Source organism: Pezoporus occidentalis, unplaced genomic scaffold (assembly GCF_034315485.1).
Source record: "Pezoporus occidentalis ecotype Australia unplaced genomic scaffold, CSIRO_AGI_Poc_V1 ctg1910, whole genome shotgun sequence".
Taxonomy (NCBI): domain Eukaryota; kingdom Metazoa; phylum Chordata; class Aves; order Psittaciformes; family Psittacidae; genus Pezoporus; species Pezoporus occidentalis.
The window spans coordinates 19,619-36,887 of NW_026913761.1; the positions used below are offsets into that span (position 1 = coordinate 19,619).

General features: G+C 48.1%; 1 protein-coding gene across 1 annotated transcript; it reads right to left on the reverse strand.

The window, feature by feature from the left end:
• Positions 1-10,211: 10,211 nt before the first annotated feature.
• Positions 10,212-11,231, reverse strand: LOC134162796 (olfactory receptor 8U3-like). Its single transcript, XM_062617034.1, has one exon. It carries the CDS (start codon positions 11,191-11,193, stop codon positions 10,234-10,236), a length of 960 nt encoding a protein of 319 aa, XP_062473018.1. The 5' UTR covers positions 11,194-11,231; the 3' UTR covers positions 10,212-10,233.
• Between the last annotated feature and the right edge of the window lie 6,038 nt (positions 11,232-17,269).

The window sequence follows — 17,269 nt, forward strand, 5'->3', positions numbered from 1 at the left end:
ATTGGAACAGGCTGCCCAAAAGCTGCAGTCACCGGCCCTGCAAGTGCTCACAAAGTGTGGACAAGGCCCTCTGTGCCACGGGTTAGTGGTGGCCTTGGCAGTGCTGGGGTGAAGCTTAAAGCTCTTTTCCTTTTTGCTCTCCCTTTTGCTTGGCAAATGAGAATAAACTGAGAGTGAGGCTATCGTTGCACTGAATCAAATTACATTTCTAGACAGTGTTGTTAAATTCATTGAAAGCCTTAAGAAAAACAAAAATAAGAAAAGGACAAAAACACCTTCAGCTTTTAGAAATGATAGCAAATAAGTGTGATGCCATGCAGTCAGTATTATTAGGTTTTGATGTACAAAATGATTTCCAGCACCATTCACCTCATTTCATTTTAGACAGCCAAGAATTTAAGTGAAATATGGTACTTGTGTTATGACTGAACGCGCTTTGAAAGCGTTTTAAGACGTGATAGTGATGAATCCACACCAAAGGGCAGAAACTATCAAGGAATCCCCATCCACTGCTCCACACCTTTGCTTTCCATTCCCCTGTTGGCAGCAATAGAAGCCATGATCTCCATGGTCACAACAGAGCACAGGAACTGTGGTGCTGCTCATCAGCCTTCAGACCTCCTACGTGGCAGCCCATGGCAGCCTGGAGCAATGGCATTGCCTGCCCTAACGCCTCTCCTGCTGCCTTCCTGCTCAGAGAGCTGAATGATGATGGACACACATTGTATACATAAACCACCCCAAAATACTGCACTGTGTGCATTACCTCAGCCCATAGAGCTGCAGCCACTGCCAGGACCATGGTGAAACCTGGAGCCATGGCTGAGCCTTAGGGCTATCCTAGAGACACATAATAACCTAGGCTGGAGGGAGAAGCTCCATGATTGAATTGAATCAAGCCAGGATCAAAGTGTTTGCTGATTCCTTAACAACACATCTAACAGGCACCCAGGATCAATCAGCTTAATCCTGCTTTGTTCCCAAAGCTTCCTGATAATTCTCCGGTTATATTCAATGACTTTATGTCCAGCTGCTCTCTCCTTCACCATCACCAAGTGTTTAAACAGGAACATGAGCTCTTAGTGTCTTAAAAACACAAGTCTGTGGCTACAACCCTATCGCTCTGCTCATTGTGGCTTCACATTGGAGCTGCTGCTCTCAAACCCAAAAGCTTTTTGCTCCTTGTTGTGTGTGTTTAAGGAAACCAGTGGTTTGCTGTGTCTAAGGGCTGCCACTGCCTTCAATGGGGTTATCATCTGACCAGGAGAGCAGAGCAAACACCACATGATGTTCCAGGAAGCAGAAGCAGCAGCCAGCATTGCAATGCATCTTCCTGCTGGGTCATGATGAGCAGGCAATGAGGTGCCTGGCTTCTGGCATTCCTGCTGAGGAGCTCCTAATGGCTTTAGCTCCCCACTCTCAGGTGGAGCTGCTTTCATTGTAGTTAAATCTGGTTTAAAGGCAGCTGAGCAAATGCTGGGTAGGAGCTACCTCCCCTTTTTGGGTACTTAGTGACTGGATTTAGGAATCACCTCAAATGTCCTTAGGGAAGCACTTATCTCCTTACATTTGAATGCACCATGTCACCTCTATGTGTTTACTGGGTCCATCAGCTCCCTTTAGTGTTGAGGGAGATTTGGTGGGCTTCATGCCTCTCACTGCAAGGCAGACACCTCCATTGCTCCAGCTGAAGAGATCTGAATGAGCTCTGCTGATTGCATTGGCCTGAGTCTCCTTAGCTGTAATGGGACCTTGGCTCATAAATAGGTAAGGAGATACACTCATTTTTGGTTCTTAGTATTAGCTGTGGCTTCAGCTGGGTGAGACAAATATTCTGATAGGTTAAAAGGGACCCAGAAGCAAGTGAATTATGGGTTTTCCCTTTGGTTGAAAAGGTTTTGAAGATCAGGGTTTCAAATGTGTAGATCCTGCGCTAAGGTTGTGATGCCCCCTGTTGTGTAAATGTATGGAAAGAACCAGGAACATTGAGTGCTGTTTTCTTGTCTCCAGGTTAACTGGAAATAGAGCTGTCTTGGTTTGGTCTTACTCCTTTTGAATTTGGTTACTAGGATATTTCTCTTATTTTTGGTTTGTTTGTTTTTTTTTTAATGAGAATTGAGAGAGATTAGAATGGTTTCTTTTATTCACCATTTCTACCATGAAGGGAAGAAACCTTGTGAGGTTGTGGTGGAAGAAGCAAGGATATCTTCTTCAAACACTGGTGAGTTCATTTCTGTGTCTGCCTTTATCACTGTTCATGGCTTGGAAAGACATGGGGGTGGATTGAGATGAGCTCTTAGGCAGAAGCTCTTCCCTGGGAGGGTGCTGAGGCGCTGGCACAGGGTGCCCAGAGAAGCTGTGGCTGCCCCATCCCTGGCAGTGTTCAAGGCCAGGTTGGACAGAGGGGCTTGGAGCAAGCTCCTCTAGTGGCAGGTGTTGGGCTTGGAGCTGGATGATCTTTAAGGTCCCTTCAACCCAATCTGTTCTGTGATTCTGATTTATGATAGTTTGAACTCAAGAAAGAGCAATTTGCGTATCCCAGATCTTGAAAGAGAGAAAGGGAAGGTTGGGTTGAGCAAGGACAGACAGACCCATTGGCAGTACTGGTCTTGCAGTTGTGTGTCTAAAGCAGAGACCACAGAGAAAAGGATGCTTCTGTGTGTGATAAGATGTGGGTATTTGATGTGGGATGGGTGATGTTTTGCACTGTTTAGACAAGCTGTGGTATTGAGAGAGGCTGGTTTGGGTGTTATTAGATGCAAGGTGTGTGTTTGAGATGTCTACTGTTTATGTGGCTCTAACTTAGTTATATAAGTACTAAACAAGGTGAAGGAGAAGAATGAGGATGAGGAGATGGCCATTGAGTGTGTGAGCCATTAGCAATGGGAAACAGCAGCTGCCTTCATCCTCCTGCCTGAGGTGGCTGTAGACAACTTCAGCTGGATCTTCTGAACCCCTTTGAAGGTGTTAAAGCTTTAGCAAAGCCCTGTCTGCTGTCAGCTGCTTTTCTGTACAAGGAACAAGTCCCACTCTTGGTTTTGTTTCTTCCTTTTGCAAGCATCAAAGAGCCATCCTGAGGATATTTAAAGCTTGAGGCATATAATGTAAAATAGCATTTCCAAGGCAAAATTTGGGTCCAAAATGGGCAGGTGGAATCAGACAGACTTCAAAAAGGGAAAATGCTGAGTCCTGCCCATGGGGAAGACTTGCTCTAAGCAGCATGACAGGCTGGGGGGGGGGAGGCAGTTTAGCAGAGAGGGACAAGGTGGTTGTGGTGTCCACTGAGTTGAAATGAGCCATCAATGTGTCCTTGCAGCAAAGGCACCCACCAGCAACATGAGAAGAGCATTGGTGGTGAGTCAAGGGACTTTGTGCAATGAACATCTGAGCACAGGCTGGGGAATGGGGAAGTAAAAGCTGCTTTGGGAAAGGTGGAGGGAGAAGATGAATTGTGCTGAAGAAATGGTCATCTTGCTTGAAAAGGGGCTGATGGAAAGAGTGAAGTGGTAGGGGAAGGAGGAGGAATGCTCATTTCTCAACAAGCAACATGTTTATTTGAAGGTCATCTCATCTTTTTAAGGCCTGCATATTTCAGGTTAACATGAACAGCAGTCATCTCGTGTACATCTATATATACACACATGTTCTTTAAATATAAGTAAGAACAGAGGAAGAAATATATGCAAGAATAATTCAGATGAGAAGGGGTTGGTTTTTCCCTTGAAGCTACAAGTACATGGAATTGCATTCAGGGATTCTGGTCTCTAATTGACTCAAACATCACTACAGAGTCAGAAAATCACTCCAATTTGATTTCTTATCTATTTAATGCAACACTAATTCTTGTGGCAGATTAAGGCATGATATTATTGTATTTACTTGTCCTTAAATAAGAACAACTCCCACAGACAGCAAAGAAATCATCCCAAACAAGCCTCCTTCTTAAAAAGAATTTGGATGCTCATGGGAAGATGCTTATGTTTTGCAGGACCAATTCTTTCCATAACAGAGCAGCCACAGCTTTAGGATTTAAGCTTTAAGATTATTTGTTTCCATATAGGAACTATTGCCTATTATTTTATCAAGGTATTATTTTTAATATATTATTTAGGACCTTCAACCATCATGGTTTTCTCTCCCAGGAATTGGGTGCAGTCCTAAAGGAAACCCCAAATCCTGCATTAACCTCATGCACTGTGTGTTCCTGTGAGCTGGGAGAAGTGATTCAACCTCTTCCCATGTTTCTTTGTCTCCTGCTGCCAAGAGAGTGGCTGGAGGAAAGCACTTGAGTGTGACCACGTTTGTCCTCTTGGGCTTCCCCAACGTGTAGAAGCTGCTCTTTGTGACTGTTTTACTCATCTCCATCAGCATGGTGGTGGGGAACCTTATGAAGACCAGCTCTCAGCTTCATGTGCCCATCTACTTATTTCCTCATAGGAAACATAATTATTTCCTCCATAGGATGTATCTGGGTGTCTTGCTTTCCTCTGGATTAGACACAGAAGGGCCTGCATCTGGGGTCCATGGAAAGCTGCCACCATGCTGACCTAGGAGCAAAGTGAAATTTCATCCCCTGTGATAAGCAGTCACCCAACTTGGTGCAGGAACAGCCTTTCAAGGCACTGTCTGAGCAGGGTTGGATTTTCCTTGGATGCCATCTGGTGCTGATGACACAGATGCTCCATGCTTCTGGCCATATGTTGTATCCAGACATGTCCAACCTATTTCATGGCTCAAAGACTCTCAGTGTTGTCCGGAGCTACCCTATCACTTCTTCATTAACTTATATCTGTCCATCCAGGCCAAGCTTATTTTCCATCCCAGCTGCAGCTTACTCATGATTTCTCATTCCAGGGTTTGATGGTTGAGTCACATTGGTCAAAGGAGCAGTAGTATCTAATTGTAGGTTTCCACATCTGAATTAGTCACAGAAGGTTCCCCTTATGGAGACAAGGATGCATCTGGGGGCTTTGATTCAGCTTGGATCTATTTTAAACATCCATATCAGGGATTTCTTCTGGAAAAAGTGGATGGTTCTCTCCACTTGCAGTGATGGGTGCTGGGCAGACACAGCTACAATGTGGGTTGTGTTCAGAGCAAACACAGGCCATAGCCTGAAGAGTCAGTTTAAGTAATGGGAAACATCAGCTCACTGTGCTGATGTGTTGGGGTCCTTCAGAAACCCCACTCAAAAGTGAGGAGGTGAAAGCAGCTTTTCATACAACCATGGAATGGTTTGGGTTGGAAGGGAGCTTAAAGCTCACCCAGTTCCAGCCCCCTGCCACAGGCAGAAACACCTTCCAGTAGAGCAGGTTGCTGCAAGCCCCATCCAACCTGTCCTCAATCATTTCTCTTGGTCAATAATGTCTAATGCAGTAGAGCCTCAAAGCTCAGCATGCATAAATCACTTCCTGGACAGAATAGGAAAGCAAAATGGAGGTAGGCAGTGTCCTGGCTGTGTGTTTGCTTTTATAAAGGTTGCTAATAGCAGATATTAACTTCCTGATGAGGGGTTTCTATTCTGCATGGATGGATAGGAAATTATTGCCTAGAAGATACTAGTGTTGGTTTGCTCTTTTCAGAGCCATAAGAAAGGAACTTTTCCCCATAAACCTGTGCCTAAAGGGGTTTCAGGAAACATGGAGAGGGGCTTAGGACAGGTGCCTGCAGGAACAGGCCAAGGGGAATGGCTTTAACCTGCCCGAGGGGAGACTGAGATGAGCTCTTAGGCAGAAGCTCTTCCCTGTGAGGGTGCTGAGGTGCTGGCACAGGGTGCCCAGAGAAGCTGTGGCTGCCCCATCCCTGGCAGTGTTCAAGGCCAGGTTGGACACAGGGGCTTGGAGCAAGCTGCTCCAGTGGAAGGTGTTGGGGTTGGAGCTGGAGGAGCTTTAAGGTCCCTTTCAACACAAACCAGGCTGGGATTCTATGATCCAGGCCCATGAAATTGTCCTTAATACACAAACATGCCAACACACTGACCCTCCAACTCACTGGCTTTGGACATGAGCCATCTCTGTCAAGCAAGGCAGCTGTAGAAGTGAACTTTGTTGGTAACAAAGAAGAAAGTTTCTTTCTTGTTATCCCCAGCTAATTAATCTCTGATGGCTTGTTATGAAGAATGAGGGAAGTCACATCCAAGTTTTCTGAGAAGCTTTTGTGGTGATGAGGAAACTTCCTTGGTAAACCCCAGAAGGTCTTGTTAAAGCTGATGACTCCTGGAAGGGTGCTTGGTCCCCAAGGACCACTTCTTGCTTTGGCAAAGTGAGCAGCATCACTTGTGATGGAAATAGCTGTGAGTGCTTGTATTGTGAAAGCCTGGATTTTGGGCCTGCTGGAGGGCTTTCTGTGCCCATGCAAGCTTGGTCCTACTCTCCCCTTAAAGACACATCCCTGTCTTCATGACATGTGCAGATCATGTGGTTCTTGCTAATGGGGTGCTTTGTCCCTTCCTACTTTTGACCCCTAATAAAGGGAGCTGGGGAGGCTCATTGCATTTCTCTTCACTTTTCAGCCTCCTCAAGGACACTTCATACATTGAATTTCTTGTTATTAGTTGTCTTGGGATGGATTTATTTGTGTCTCTCTTTAGTTCTTTACCTGTTAAAAATGTTCTTAAACTGTTAAACTGAGGCAAGTTGTAGTCCACTACATCCATCCTCCATGTCTGACTGGCTTTCATAAATGTGATTTTCCTACCATTATGAATTTGGGATTGGAGAATAAGCATGGGTCACCTGACTCAACATCTAAAATTCATTGTCTAGTTATGAGATAGTCAGGACCCTTCTAGGGTGGTTGGGAATAAAAGGATGTTTTATCACATCCTAGGACAGCTGGTGAGGATGGATGTGGTCCAGAGCAGGTCTGAACATCAGAAGGACATGTATATGCATCTCAGAATAGCTTTCTCTGGATTAAACTAATTCCGGTCAGGATCTGAAGGCCTCCTAGAGGTCAAACTGCATCAGTTGCCCCCTCAAAACTATTTTCAGTTTGTTTTAATCCAAAAGACAGGACAAGAGGAAACGGCCTCAAGATGCACCAGGGCAGGTTTAGATGGAGCTGAGGAACAATTCCTGCCCCAGAGGGTGCTCAGGCATTGGAACAGGCTGCCCAGGGCAGGGCTGCAGGCACCGGCCCTGCAAGTGTTCACAAACCCTATAGACAAGGCCCTCAGTGCCATGGGTTAGTGGTGGCCTTGGCAGTGCTGTTGTAAGGGTTTGACTGGATGAGCTTGAAGGGCTTTTCCAACCTGGTTCATTCAATGAGTCTAAAAGGAGCCCAGTTCATGCAGCCTGACCCCAGCCTCTGATGGGGATGGAAACACAGTGAGGGGAGGACACTCTGTGTGTGTGTGTCTTCCAACTTGAACTCTTGAAACTGCTCTTTTTATCTGAACAAATACTAGAGATACAGAAACACACCTTCACTGAGCACAGATGGAGACACAAAACTGTGATTTAATGACTCAGCTTTTAATTATCTAAATTCGAAGAAGGTGAAACTACTTCAGATCTCCTAATCCCTCATCCCAACACTCTTAAAAGAGGTATTTTAGTTTTCCTTTCAGTTGGACTAAAACTTCATATAGGGGGAAAACATATAAGATAATTGAAGGACTAAGAAACCACTTTCTTTGCATGTTTTCCTAGAAGTGGTGGGGAAAACTATCATTTAAGTTGAAGGGAAGGAGACAGATGCAGTGAAATGCCCCAGGTCAGGTTTGGTCTCCCTTATATAGAAATGTGGTGCCATTTGCTCTGTCCTGAAGGGCCCAGGACATTGCCATGCACTTGACATGTACATCCTGCAACCTTCAGAAGGGTTGGGTCATTCTGGAGCAACATCTGAAAGCTCAGAGTGAGCCCCAGGGGCATCTCCAGGGTGTTAATAGTCAATGTTCAGGCAACTGAAGTCAGTCCCAGATGCCTTTATGCTTCCTGACATGGTTCATCCAATCTGATCCACCTACCCATGCTCATGTGAATGTTTCACTGGGATAATGGTCTAGGACTATGGAATTATGTCTGTGTGGTGCAGTCATCATAGTGAAGAAATAACTGGGACAGCTCAGGAACAGACACACGTTACTTCATGACTTCTGGTTACCCAAAGCAGTGGTAAATGCTCCATCCCTGGCAGTGTTCAAGGGCAGGTTGGACACAGGGGCTTGGAGCAAGCTGCTGTAGTGGAAGGTGTCCCTGCTCGTGGCAGGGGGTTGGGACTGGATGATCTGAAGGGACTATATGGTATCTAAAGATGAGAATTGCTAACTAATTGTTAGGTTAACAAGGCTGTCATATGAATATCATCTTTAATGTTCATGTCAATAGAGGCCAGGTTTTGAATCATCTCCAGAAAAAACAATATTCTTCTCCAAAACATTTAGGCTGATCTAACAGCACCTGAAGCACAGGACAAAGAGACCCATGTCCAGCTCTTCCTACCAAAAAGGTGCTTGCTATTTGAGGTATCAGAACCATTTATGCAGAGGACCCCCATCATGTATTTGATGTGGGAAGTTTGTGTCTACAGCCAGGGGTGGCTGCATTTTATAGATCCCTTCTCTGCAAAGATTGAAACAGAATTCGTACAATGATGCTCTCAGTATGAAATGTATTTCCAAAACCTCAAGCCTGTTTCTTGTGTTGCTGGAATTCACCATGCTGCCTCCCCGGCATGTTAAACTGAGGTTTCTATTGCCAGCTCACTGAGCAGTTTCCTCCACACAAGACTATGGCAATCTAGAGCTCTATTAGTGAAGTATCATCCAGTCTGGGTAAATGTTTGAGCATTTCAGTTGTCTCTGAAATGGAAACTTTCTTAAACACAAGAGGAAATAAGGACACCAGAGTGGGCTAATTCATCAAGCAGCGATGAGCCCTACACAGGACACTGCTCATCTAGACTCCTGTTTTCACAGAAGCTCAGACCAGATGATCTTTTGAGGCCCAGCCTGGGCTTTCTGTGGCTCTATGATTCTATATGTATAGTGTAAGCCAAAATATCCAACAAAATGGAAGAAAACAAGATATGGTGAAGATTTTGAAGGAAGCCCTCTGATATCCAAGGTGCCAAGCCCTTTAGCATTTAATGATACAGATTCTGGCTCCTTCATTGACTGCAGGTCAAAGCCACGTTGCCCCCACACCTATGACAGTGTATGCTTTCATACTGTTGTTTTTCTGAGCACATAAAAATTCTGTTCACCATCCATATACTTTCCCAATATCAGTTAATTGCCACTCACAGCAGGTAAGGGAAAGATACTTTCCCCATCAGTGTGTTTTGGCTTTATTGAGACCCAGACAGCTCTCACTTACCATCAATTCTTTGTTCTTTCATTTATGGAAGCTTCCTACAAAGTTAATTCTAATGTGAAATAGACAATTTGGTTTTCGCGGTGTGCTTGAGCATGAGTAGGGCATGGACATGGGATATGGGTGCTTATCTCCAAGTGGAATTCCATTTCTCTCACCATTTAGGTAAAAGGTTATTTCAGATGAATGTAAAACACCACTTAAAATGAATGGGAGGAGATCTTGATGTGCCCGAAATGTCCCTAACACTGGGTGGTCTCAGCACAGTTCATCATCCTCCATTATGAATTATATTGTCTATAACTTTTTCCTTTAAATGAAATCTCCTATGAAGCTGCAGCCTGGGGAGGGATTCCCCTTAACATTCAAAGGCGCAGCTTGAGATCTTGATTCCCACCAGCTTCTGTTCCTTGAAAGGCACAAACAAATGCAATGAATCTTTTGAAACCTTTTCTCTGACTCTTTTTCAACAAGCAAATGTAAAACTACACTTCCTCTTCCCTCCCACCCCAGCAGCTTTAATAAAGAGCTCACAGGTAAGAGTGAGGAATTTTATTGGAGCTGAGGGACAAGGTCAAGAATCTTGCAAGAAAAATAGATATTTATCAGTGACAAAAGCTATAACTGAATAAAGCTGATTGGTGTTTCCTGTGAGGAAAAGAGGCCTGGGATAATTGAGGGTAATTTCTTCCTACAGGCTGCTAACTATGAAGTGAAATGAAGTATGAGGTTCCTCTCCTTTTGGTTTCCTTCCAAGGAAGGAAATTGGGATTTGGGGATCTATATCTCATTAAAAACTGTAATTGAGTTTTGTGCAGGAAGCATGGAAGGATCTACATCAAATCATGGGGATTATTGGGAAAAATTCCATTGTTTTAGTGCCCCATAGGCTTTCTCACTTGAGATGAACTGTTCATGTCCTGGATGACAGAAAGCTTCTGTGTTGCCAGCAGCTGAAAATCCTCCTCCCGCATTTCACCAGAGACCGCTTCACCTCCCTGTTCCTCAGGCTGTAGATGAAGGGGTTGAGCATGGGGATGAGCACAGCATAGAAGATGGAGGCCACCTTATCCAGGCTCCTGTGGCTAGAAGGAGGTTGTAGGTACATGAAGAATCCTGTCCCAAAGTACATGGAAACAGCCATCAAATGGGAGGCACAGGTGTGGAAGGCTCTGGCCCTGCTCTGTGCTGAGCACATCCTCAGCACGGTGCGCAGGATAGAGATGTAGGAGAGAAAAATGACCACACTTGCAAACACCGCATTGATGGTGACGAAGGCAAAGATGACCATCTCACTGCTGTGGGTGTCAGAGCACACGAGCTTTAGCACAGGGAAAAGCTCGCAGAAGAAGTGGTCAATGCGGTTGGGACCACAGAAGGAACCTCCAAACGTGCACCAAGTGTAGGTGATGGCAGTGAGGAAGGCAAATAGGTAGGATGATGCTACCAGCTGCCAGCAGACACGGCTGGAGATGATGGTCACATAAAGCAGGGGCTGGCAGATAGCAACGTGCCGGTCATAGGCCATCATGGCCAGGAGGTGACACTCAATAGCAGCAAAGAAAGCAAAGGTGAGGAACTGCATCATGCAGGCAGTGAAAGAAATGGTTTTGTCCTCTGATAACAGGTCTGCCAGCATCCTGGGGGAGATGACTGTGGAATAGCAGATGTCAGTGAAGGCAAAATGGGTGAGGAAGAAGTACATGGGGGTGTGGAGGCTGGGAGACACCCGAACCAAGATGATAATGCCAACGTTCCCCAAAATAGTGACAATGTAAATCAATAGAAACAAGACAAAAAGAGGGGTCTGCAGACATGGGCTGTCTGTAATTCCCAACAGGATGAAGTCAATCTGGGTGTGATTTCCTCTCATGACCAGGTGGTCCCTGCTGAGGCAAAAGGAAGAGAAACATCAAACTGATCAAAAATGGAGATTCAGATCTGGACCACATCTATCTCCAATCAATGACCACTATACCTGCCACACATCAGATTATTCTAATATATTTTCTAACCAAAATTATATGCATATATTATGTTTTTCAGATGAGGTAATCAGAAAAGAACAGGTAGTTCATTGAAGCAGTAAATGGCATTTTTATTTTTCTATGCTGGGACAATTAACACTGGCTTTAGTCAAGCAGGTGTGTTTTCAGGTTTCAGCAAAGAATCAGATCTTTATTCACTTTCAGTTTGAAGGAAATTTGTGTCAGAAGACACCTCAGAGGATCCTCATAGGATTGCACGTAAACGTGAAGCAAGAGAATTTCTCAGTCTCAGTGAAAGCCCAGCTTACACATGCATGACTTCCAGACACTTTTCTTTGGCTTTTGATTGTCATTCCAGTCACCAAATCACATTTAACAAACTATTTGAGATCATTAACAACACATAACATTGACTTTGTTAAACTCATGATTTATACCTTCCTGAGCTCCAGCATGATAAAGCATCCTAAACCTATGGGCATTCAGTTTCTTGCTTTAAAAAACAGTTGCTGTTATAACAAGCTGATTCTAAAGGCTGATTTGTTAGTGACTATATTCTGCTGACAGTCTGAACTGTTGCATTTCTGTATAACAGAATAAGATTCATCCTCATTTAACTCTTGAATAAATCAATGTATCTGGCTTAAGCTGCCTTTGCAAAAGAAACACAACCTGCATCAGACGTTGCTCCATATTATTATAAAGAAAACCCACATTGGTAAGGTTGCTTTCTGACACAGCTTTACCACAGGGCTGTAAATACAGTTGCATGTGCTCTCCTGGGAGGAAGCCTCCAGGGCTGCTCATGCTTTCCCAGAGGAAAACAAAGAGAAGGAAAAGCAAAAAGTATGAAATCAGCTCTGAAAGGCATTGTGGTGCTTGAGCATCTGAGAGACATGGAGTGGGTGAGCCATGCCTGAGCACAGCTGCACAGCAGCAGTAATGAGTAGCTCATAGGATGCTTCCTACATACTTGTGGACCATGCAAATGTTTTGGTCTGAACATATTGACACAATGAAAATGGGTTTAGAGACATTCCAGATCTTGCACACGGTCCTCAAACTCAAATGGGACATGAAGAAGTGACTCCACCTCTGAAGCTGCTGATGTCCCTCTGTGGAGGGACAGTTTTCCAGCCCAAATGGGGTTACCCACATGTAGTACTGGGATGTCCAACAGCTGAGCTGGTGCCTCTGGACTTCCACTGTATTCAAGGGTGAAAAACAGGCATTTTGAGGCAGAGAGGATTTGTCCCAGAATTAACTAATAGGCCTTTATCCCCCTGAGCAGCCTCAGCTGGGGCTCCATCCCCACTCTCTTCCTGTTGTTTCCCCCATCTCTATTTAAGCTCAGAACAGGCAGATTGAGCTTTACTAGAGCAGTTCTGGTTTCCAGTTTAGTAGGAGTTCAGCACACCTATGCAATCTTTTGGTGGTCACCTAGGATTTCTCCTATATCTTCCTCGCAATTTTTTCACCTGATCCTGAACAAGGGATTGACTCGACCTGACTTGGCTTGGTCTTGAATCTGCCTCCTCATCACCAGCTTTCCTGATGCTCTGGAGCTTTGGTTGAAATTGGTCCATGTCTCTGTTCCTGCCCTGCTTCTATTGTTCAGGTACCGTGGGATTGTCCCTGCACACCAGGGTGTTCTCCTTTGGTTCCGTTTAGACAGATAAAGGAGACAAACCCCTGTGGCAGTCCCCAGGCTCCTGCAGAGTAGAACCCATCACCCTCTGCACCTGACAGCCCAGCCAGTGCTCACTGCTCTGACAGTTGTTTTCCATCCAGAGCATGTCCCTACGTGAGCAAATTAGGAGGTAGTTTTTCAGTGATGAAAAGTAGAGTCTCCACGCAGCCTTCTCTTCTCCAGGCTGAACAGCCCCAACTTCCTCAGCCTGTCTTCATACAGGAGGTGCTCCAGCCCCTGATCATCCTCGTGGCCTCCTCTGGACTTGTTCCAACAGTTCCATGTCCTTTTTATGTTGAGGACACCAGAACTGCACACAATGCTCCAGGTGAGGTCTCACAAGAGCAGAGTAGAGGGGCAGGATCACTTCCTTCGACCTGTTGGTCACGATCCTTTTAATGCAGCCCAGGATACGGTTGCTTTCTGGGCTGCAAGCGCACACTGAAGCCGGCTCATGTTTATTTTCTCATCGACCAACACCCCCAAGTCCTTCTCCACAGGGCTGCTCTGAATCTCTTCTCTGCCCAACCTGCAGCTGTGCCTGGGATTGCTCCCACCCAGGTGTAGGACCTTGCACTTGGCATGGTTAAACTCCATGAGGTTGGCATCAGCCCACCTCACAAGCGTGTCGAGGTCCCTCTGGATGGCATTCCTTCCCTCCAGGGTATCAACCCAACCACACAGCTCGGTGTCATCGGCAAACTTGCTGAGGGCGCGCTCAATCCCACTGTCCATGTCAGCGACGAAGATGTTGAACAAGACCGGTCCCAACACCGATCCCTGAGGGACACCAGTCGTTGCTGGTCTCCAGCCGGACATTGAGCCATTGACCACAACTCTTTGTGTGCAGCCATCCAGCCAGTTCTTTATCCACCGAGTGGTCCATCCATCAAATTGATGTCTCTCCTATTTAGAGACAAGGATATCGTGTGGGACAGTGTCGAACGCTTTGCACAAGTCCAGGTAGATGCCATCAACTGCTCTACCCCTGTCCATCAGTTCTGTAGCCCCATCATAGAAGGCCACCAAATTGGTCAGGCAGGATTTCCCCTCAGTGAAGCCATGCTGGCTGTCACCAAGCACCTTGTTGATTTTCATGTGCCTTAGCATGCCTTCCAGGAGAATCTGCTCCAAGATGTTGCCAGGCACAGAGGTGAGACTGACTGCTCTGTAATTCCCCGGGTCATCCATTTTCCCCTTCTTGAAAATAAATACAGGGTCAGAGCCTCAAAACAGACCCAAAACAAGACAAAAACAGCAAAATCAGCCACAAAACAGACCCAAAACAACCCAAAACAACCCCAAAAAACTCTGGTCCTGCTTCTCCTGTGGGATACAGGGTCAGAGCCCCCAAACAGACCCAAAACAGGCCAAAACCAGGCAAAACCAAGGCCAAACCACCCCAAAACCACCCCAAAATCACCTTCTCCTGCTTTTCCTATGGGATACAGGGTCAAAGCCCCCAAAAAGACCAAAAACAGGCCAAAAATAACCCAAAACACCCCAAAACCACCTTGTCCTGCTTCTAGACGATACAGGCTGAGAACCCCAAAACAGATCCAAAACAGACCCAAAACAGACCCAAAACAAGGCCAAACCACCCTAAAACCACCCCAAAATCACCTTCTCCTGCTTCTCCTATGGGATACAGGGCCAAAGCCCCAAAAAAGACCCAAAACAGGCCAAAACCACCTTGTCCTGCTTCTTCTACGGGATACAGGGTGAGAGGCTCAAAAGAGACCCAAAAGAGACCCAAAACAGGCCAAAAACGGGCCAAAACACCCAAAGCAAACCCCAAAACACCCCCAAACCACCCCAAAACCACCTTGTCCTGCTTCTCCAATGGGATACAGGGTCAGAGCCCCAAAACAGGAGAAAAACAGGAGAAAAGCAGGCCAAAACACCCCAAACAACCCCCAAAATGGGCCAAAACCACCCCAAAACCACCTTGTCCTGCTTCTCCTATGGGACACAGCTCAGAGCCCCAAAACTGGACAAAACCACACCAAAACCACCCCAAAACCACCTTGTCCTGCTTCTCCTGTGGGACACAAGTTGAGAACCCCAAAACAGGCTCAAAAAAGTACAAAAACAACCAAAAACTATTCAAAACCACCCCCAAAACAACCCCAAACCACCCTAAAACCACCCCAAAAACACCTTGTCCTGCTTCTCCTATGGGATACAGGCTCAGAGCCCCAAAACAGCCCCAAAACAGGCCAAAAAGAGGAAAAAAACACACCAAAACACCCAAAACCACCCCTAAAACAGCCCAAGCCAACCCCAAAGCACCGGCTCGTGCTGCAGCTCTGCCTCATTCCAGAGCCTTGGATCATCTGGGAGCACGGGATCCCATTGGCATCACAGCTCCTGGTGCTTGGGAGCAGATCCTATGGGATCTGGATCCAGATCCGGATGCTCCACACATGGACACGGATCCAGGTCCGGATCCGGTTGTAGGGGGGAGCGCGGACACGGAATTCCATGGGGCTGGAAGAGCAGAACTGGGCTCCAGGAGGGGGGGCTCTGGGGTGGGGGGGAGAGACACCATTGCCCACCATTGCCCCCCATTGTCTCCATTGACCCTATTGGCCCCCATTACCCCCTTTGCCCTCCCCATTACCCCCATTGCCCATTACCCCCAATGCCCCCCATTGCCCCCCATTGCCCATGTTACCCCATTGCCCCACCATTAACCCTATTACCCATTGCCCCCAATGCCACCCGTTACCCCCATTCCCAACTCACTTCCCACTGCTCCGCACTGGATCCAAAGATGGGGCTGGGGATGCCCCGGTCCCGCCGCGCATCCGGTTGCGGCTCCCATTGAGGCTCCAGGGACCCTGGGTTCGAGCCCCGAGCTCCCGGGTTCGGGTCCCGAGGTCCCCGGTTCGATTCCCGGTGCCCCCGAAGCAGCGGCGAGAGCCGGGGGGGAAGCCCCGGTGCCCCCCCCACAGAGCAGCGCCCCCAGCACCGCGCGGCGCCGCTCCCGTAGCAGCACCGGGGCCCGGTGCAACAGCGCCCCCAAGCGGGCGGCCAGGACCCGCGCTATGGGGTGTTGGGGGGCGGGCACTGGGACCCCCAAGTTATGGGGCGCCCCCTTTGTAGCCCCCAAGGTATGGGGCAGGCTCTGGAAGTCCCCTATGGAGCCCCCCAAGTTATGGGGCGGGGTCTGGGTCCCCCCTATGGAGCCGCCCAAGTTATGGGGCACCCCCTCTGTGCCCCCCTCAAAGTTATGGGGCACCCCTATAGTGCGGGGGGTGCCGAGGCCCCGCCCCACGTGACCCGAGGTGACCTGGAGGGCGAAGAGCCCGCGGGGGTGGGGCAGGAGGCGGTGCTGGGTGATGACCACGTGACGCGGGGGGGGGGGGGGAGTGGGCTGCGGGGGGCGCGCAGGGGCCAGGATCGGGCCCGGGCCCCGCCCCCCCCCCCCCCCCCCCCCCCCGCGCCCGCCCCAGTTTGGTCCCGTCCAGTTCCCGCCAATTTCGCCCATCATGGCGGAGCTGGAGCTCCCCTCCGATCCCGAGCTGCGCAGGTTGGAGCCCGCGGGACCCCCCAGTGGGGGCTTTTGGGGTCCTGGGGGGGTTGGGGTGCTCCTGACCCCCTCTCTTTGTCTCCCCCCCACCTCCAGGCTGTGCACGGGGCCCTGTGCCCCCATCCGGGAGTACATCATGGGCCACGTGCGGCACCCGCGGTGAGGGGGGCACCCCAACATCTGGGGGGGAGGAACTGCAACATCTGGAGGGACCCCAAACCTCGGATCGGTCCCTAAAATGGAATGTGAAGAAGATCAAAGGGAACCTGCTGTGGTATCCGCTGCACCCCAAAGTGTGGGGGGGGACACCCAAGCTCATTGGGGAGCCTCCAAAACCCCTCAGGACCCCCCCAAACCCCTTTGCCTGTTAGGACCCCCCAAAATTCCATTGGGATCCCAACAACCCCCCAGCACCCCCCAATTCCCCCTTGTGACCCCCCCCAACCCCTTTTCTTCTCCCAGATCCATGCACAGGAGCCCAAATTCCTTTAGGACCCCTCCAAATCCCATTGGGATCCCCAGGAACCCCCAGTTCCCTCCCATGATCCTCCCCCCCCCCCCCAACCCCTCCTTTAACCCCCCCCCCCCCCAGGTTTCCTCCTTAACTCGGGGCTCAGGTACCAGCACCTCAAGGAGATTCAGGTTTGGGGGGCAGGGTGGGGAGCGTTAGAGGGTTTTGGGGGGGCTCTGTGGGGTTTTGGGGGGTCCCACAGGGAGCAAAACACCCCCCTGCACC

What these genes read in the sequence shown, in the direction of transcription:
- LOC134162796 (XM_062617034.1), bottom strand. Translation starts at nt 11,193, where the DNA reads ATGAGAGGAAATCACACCCAGATTGACTTCATCCTGTTGGGAATTACA.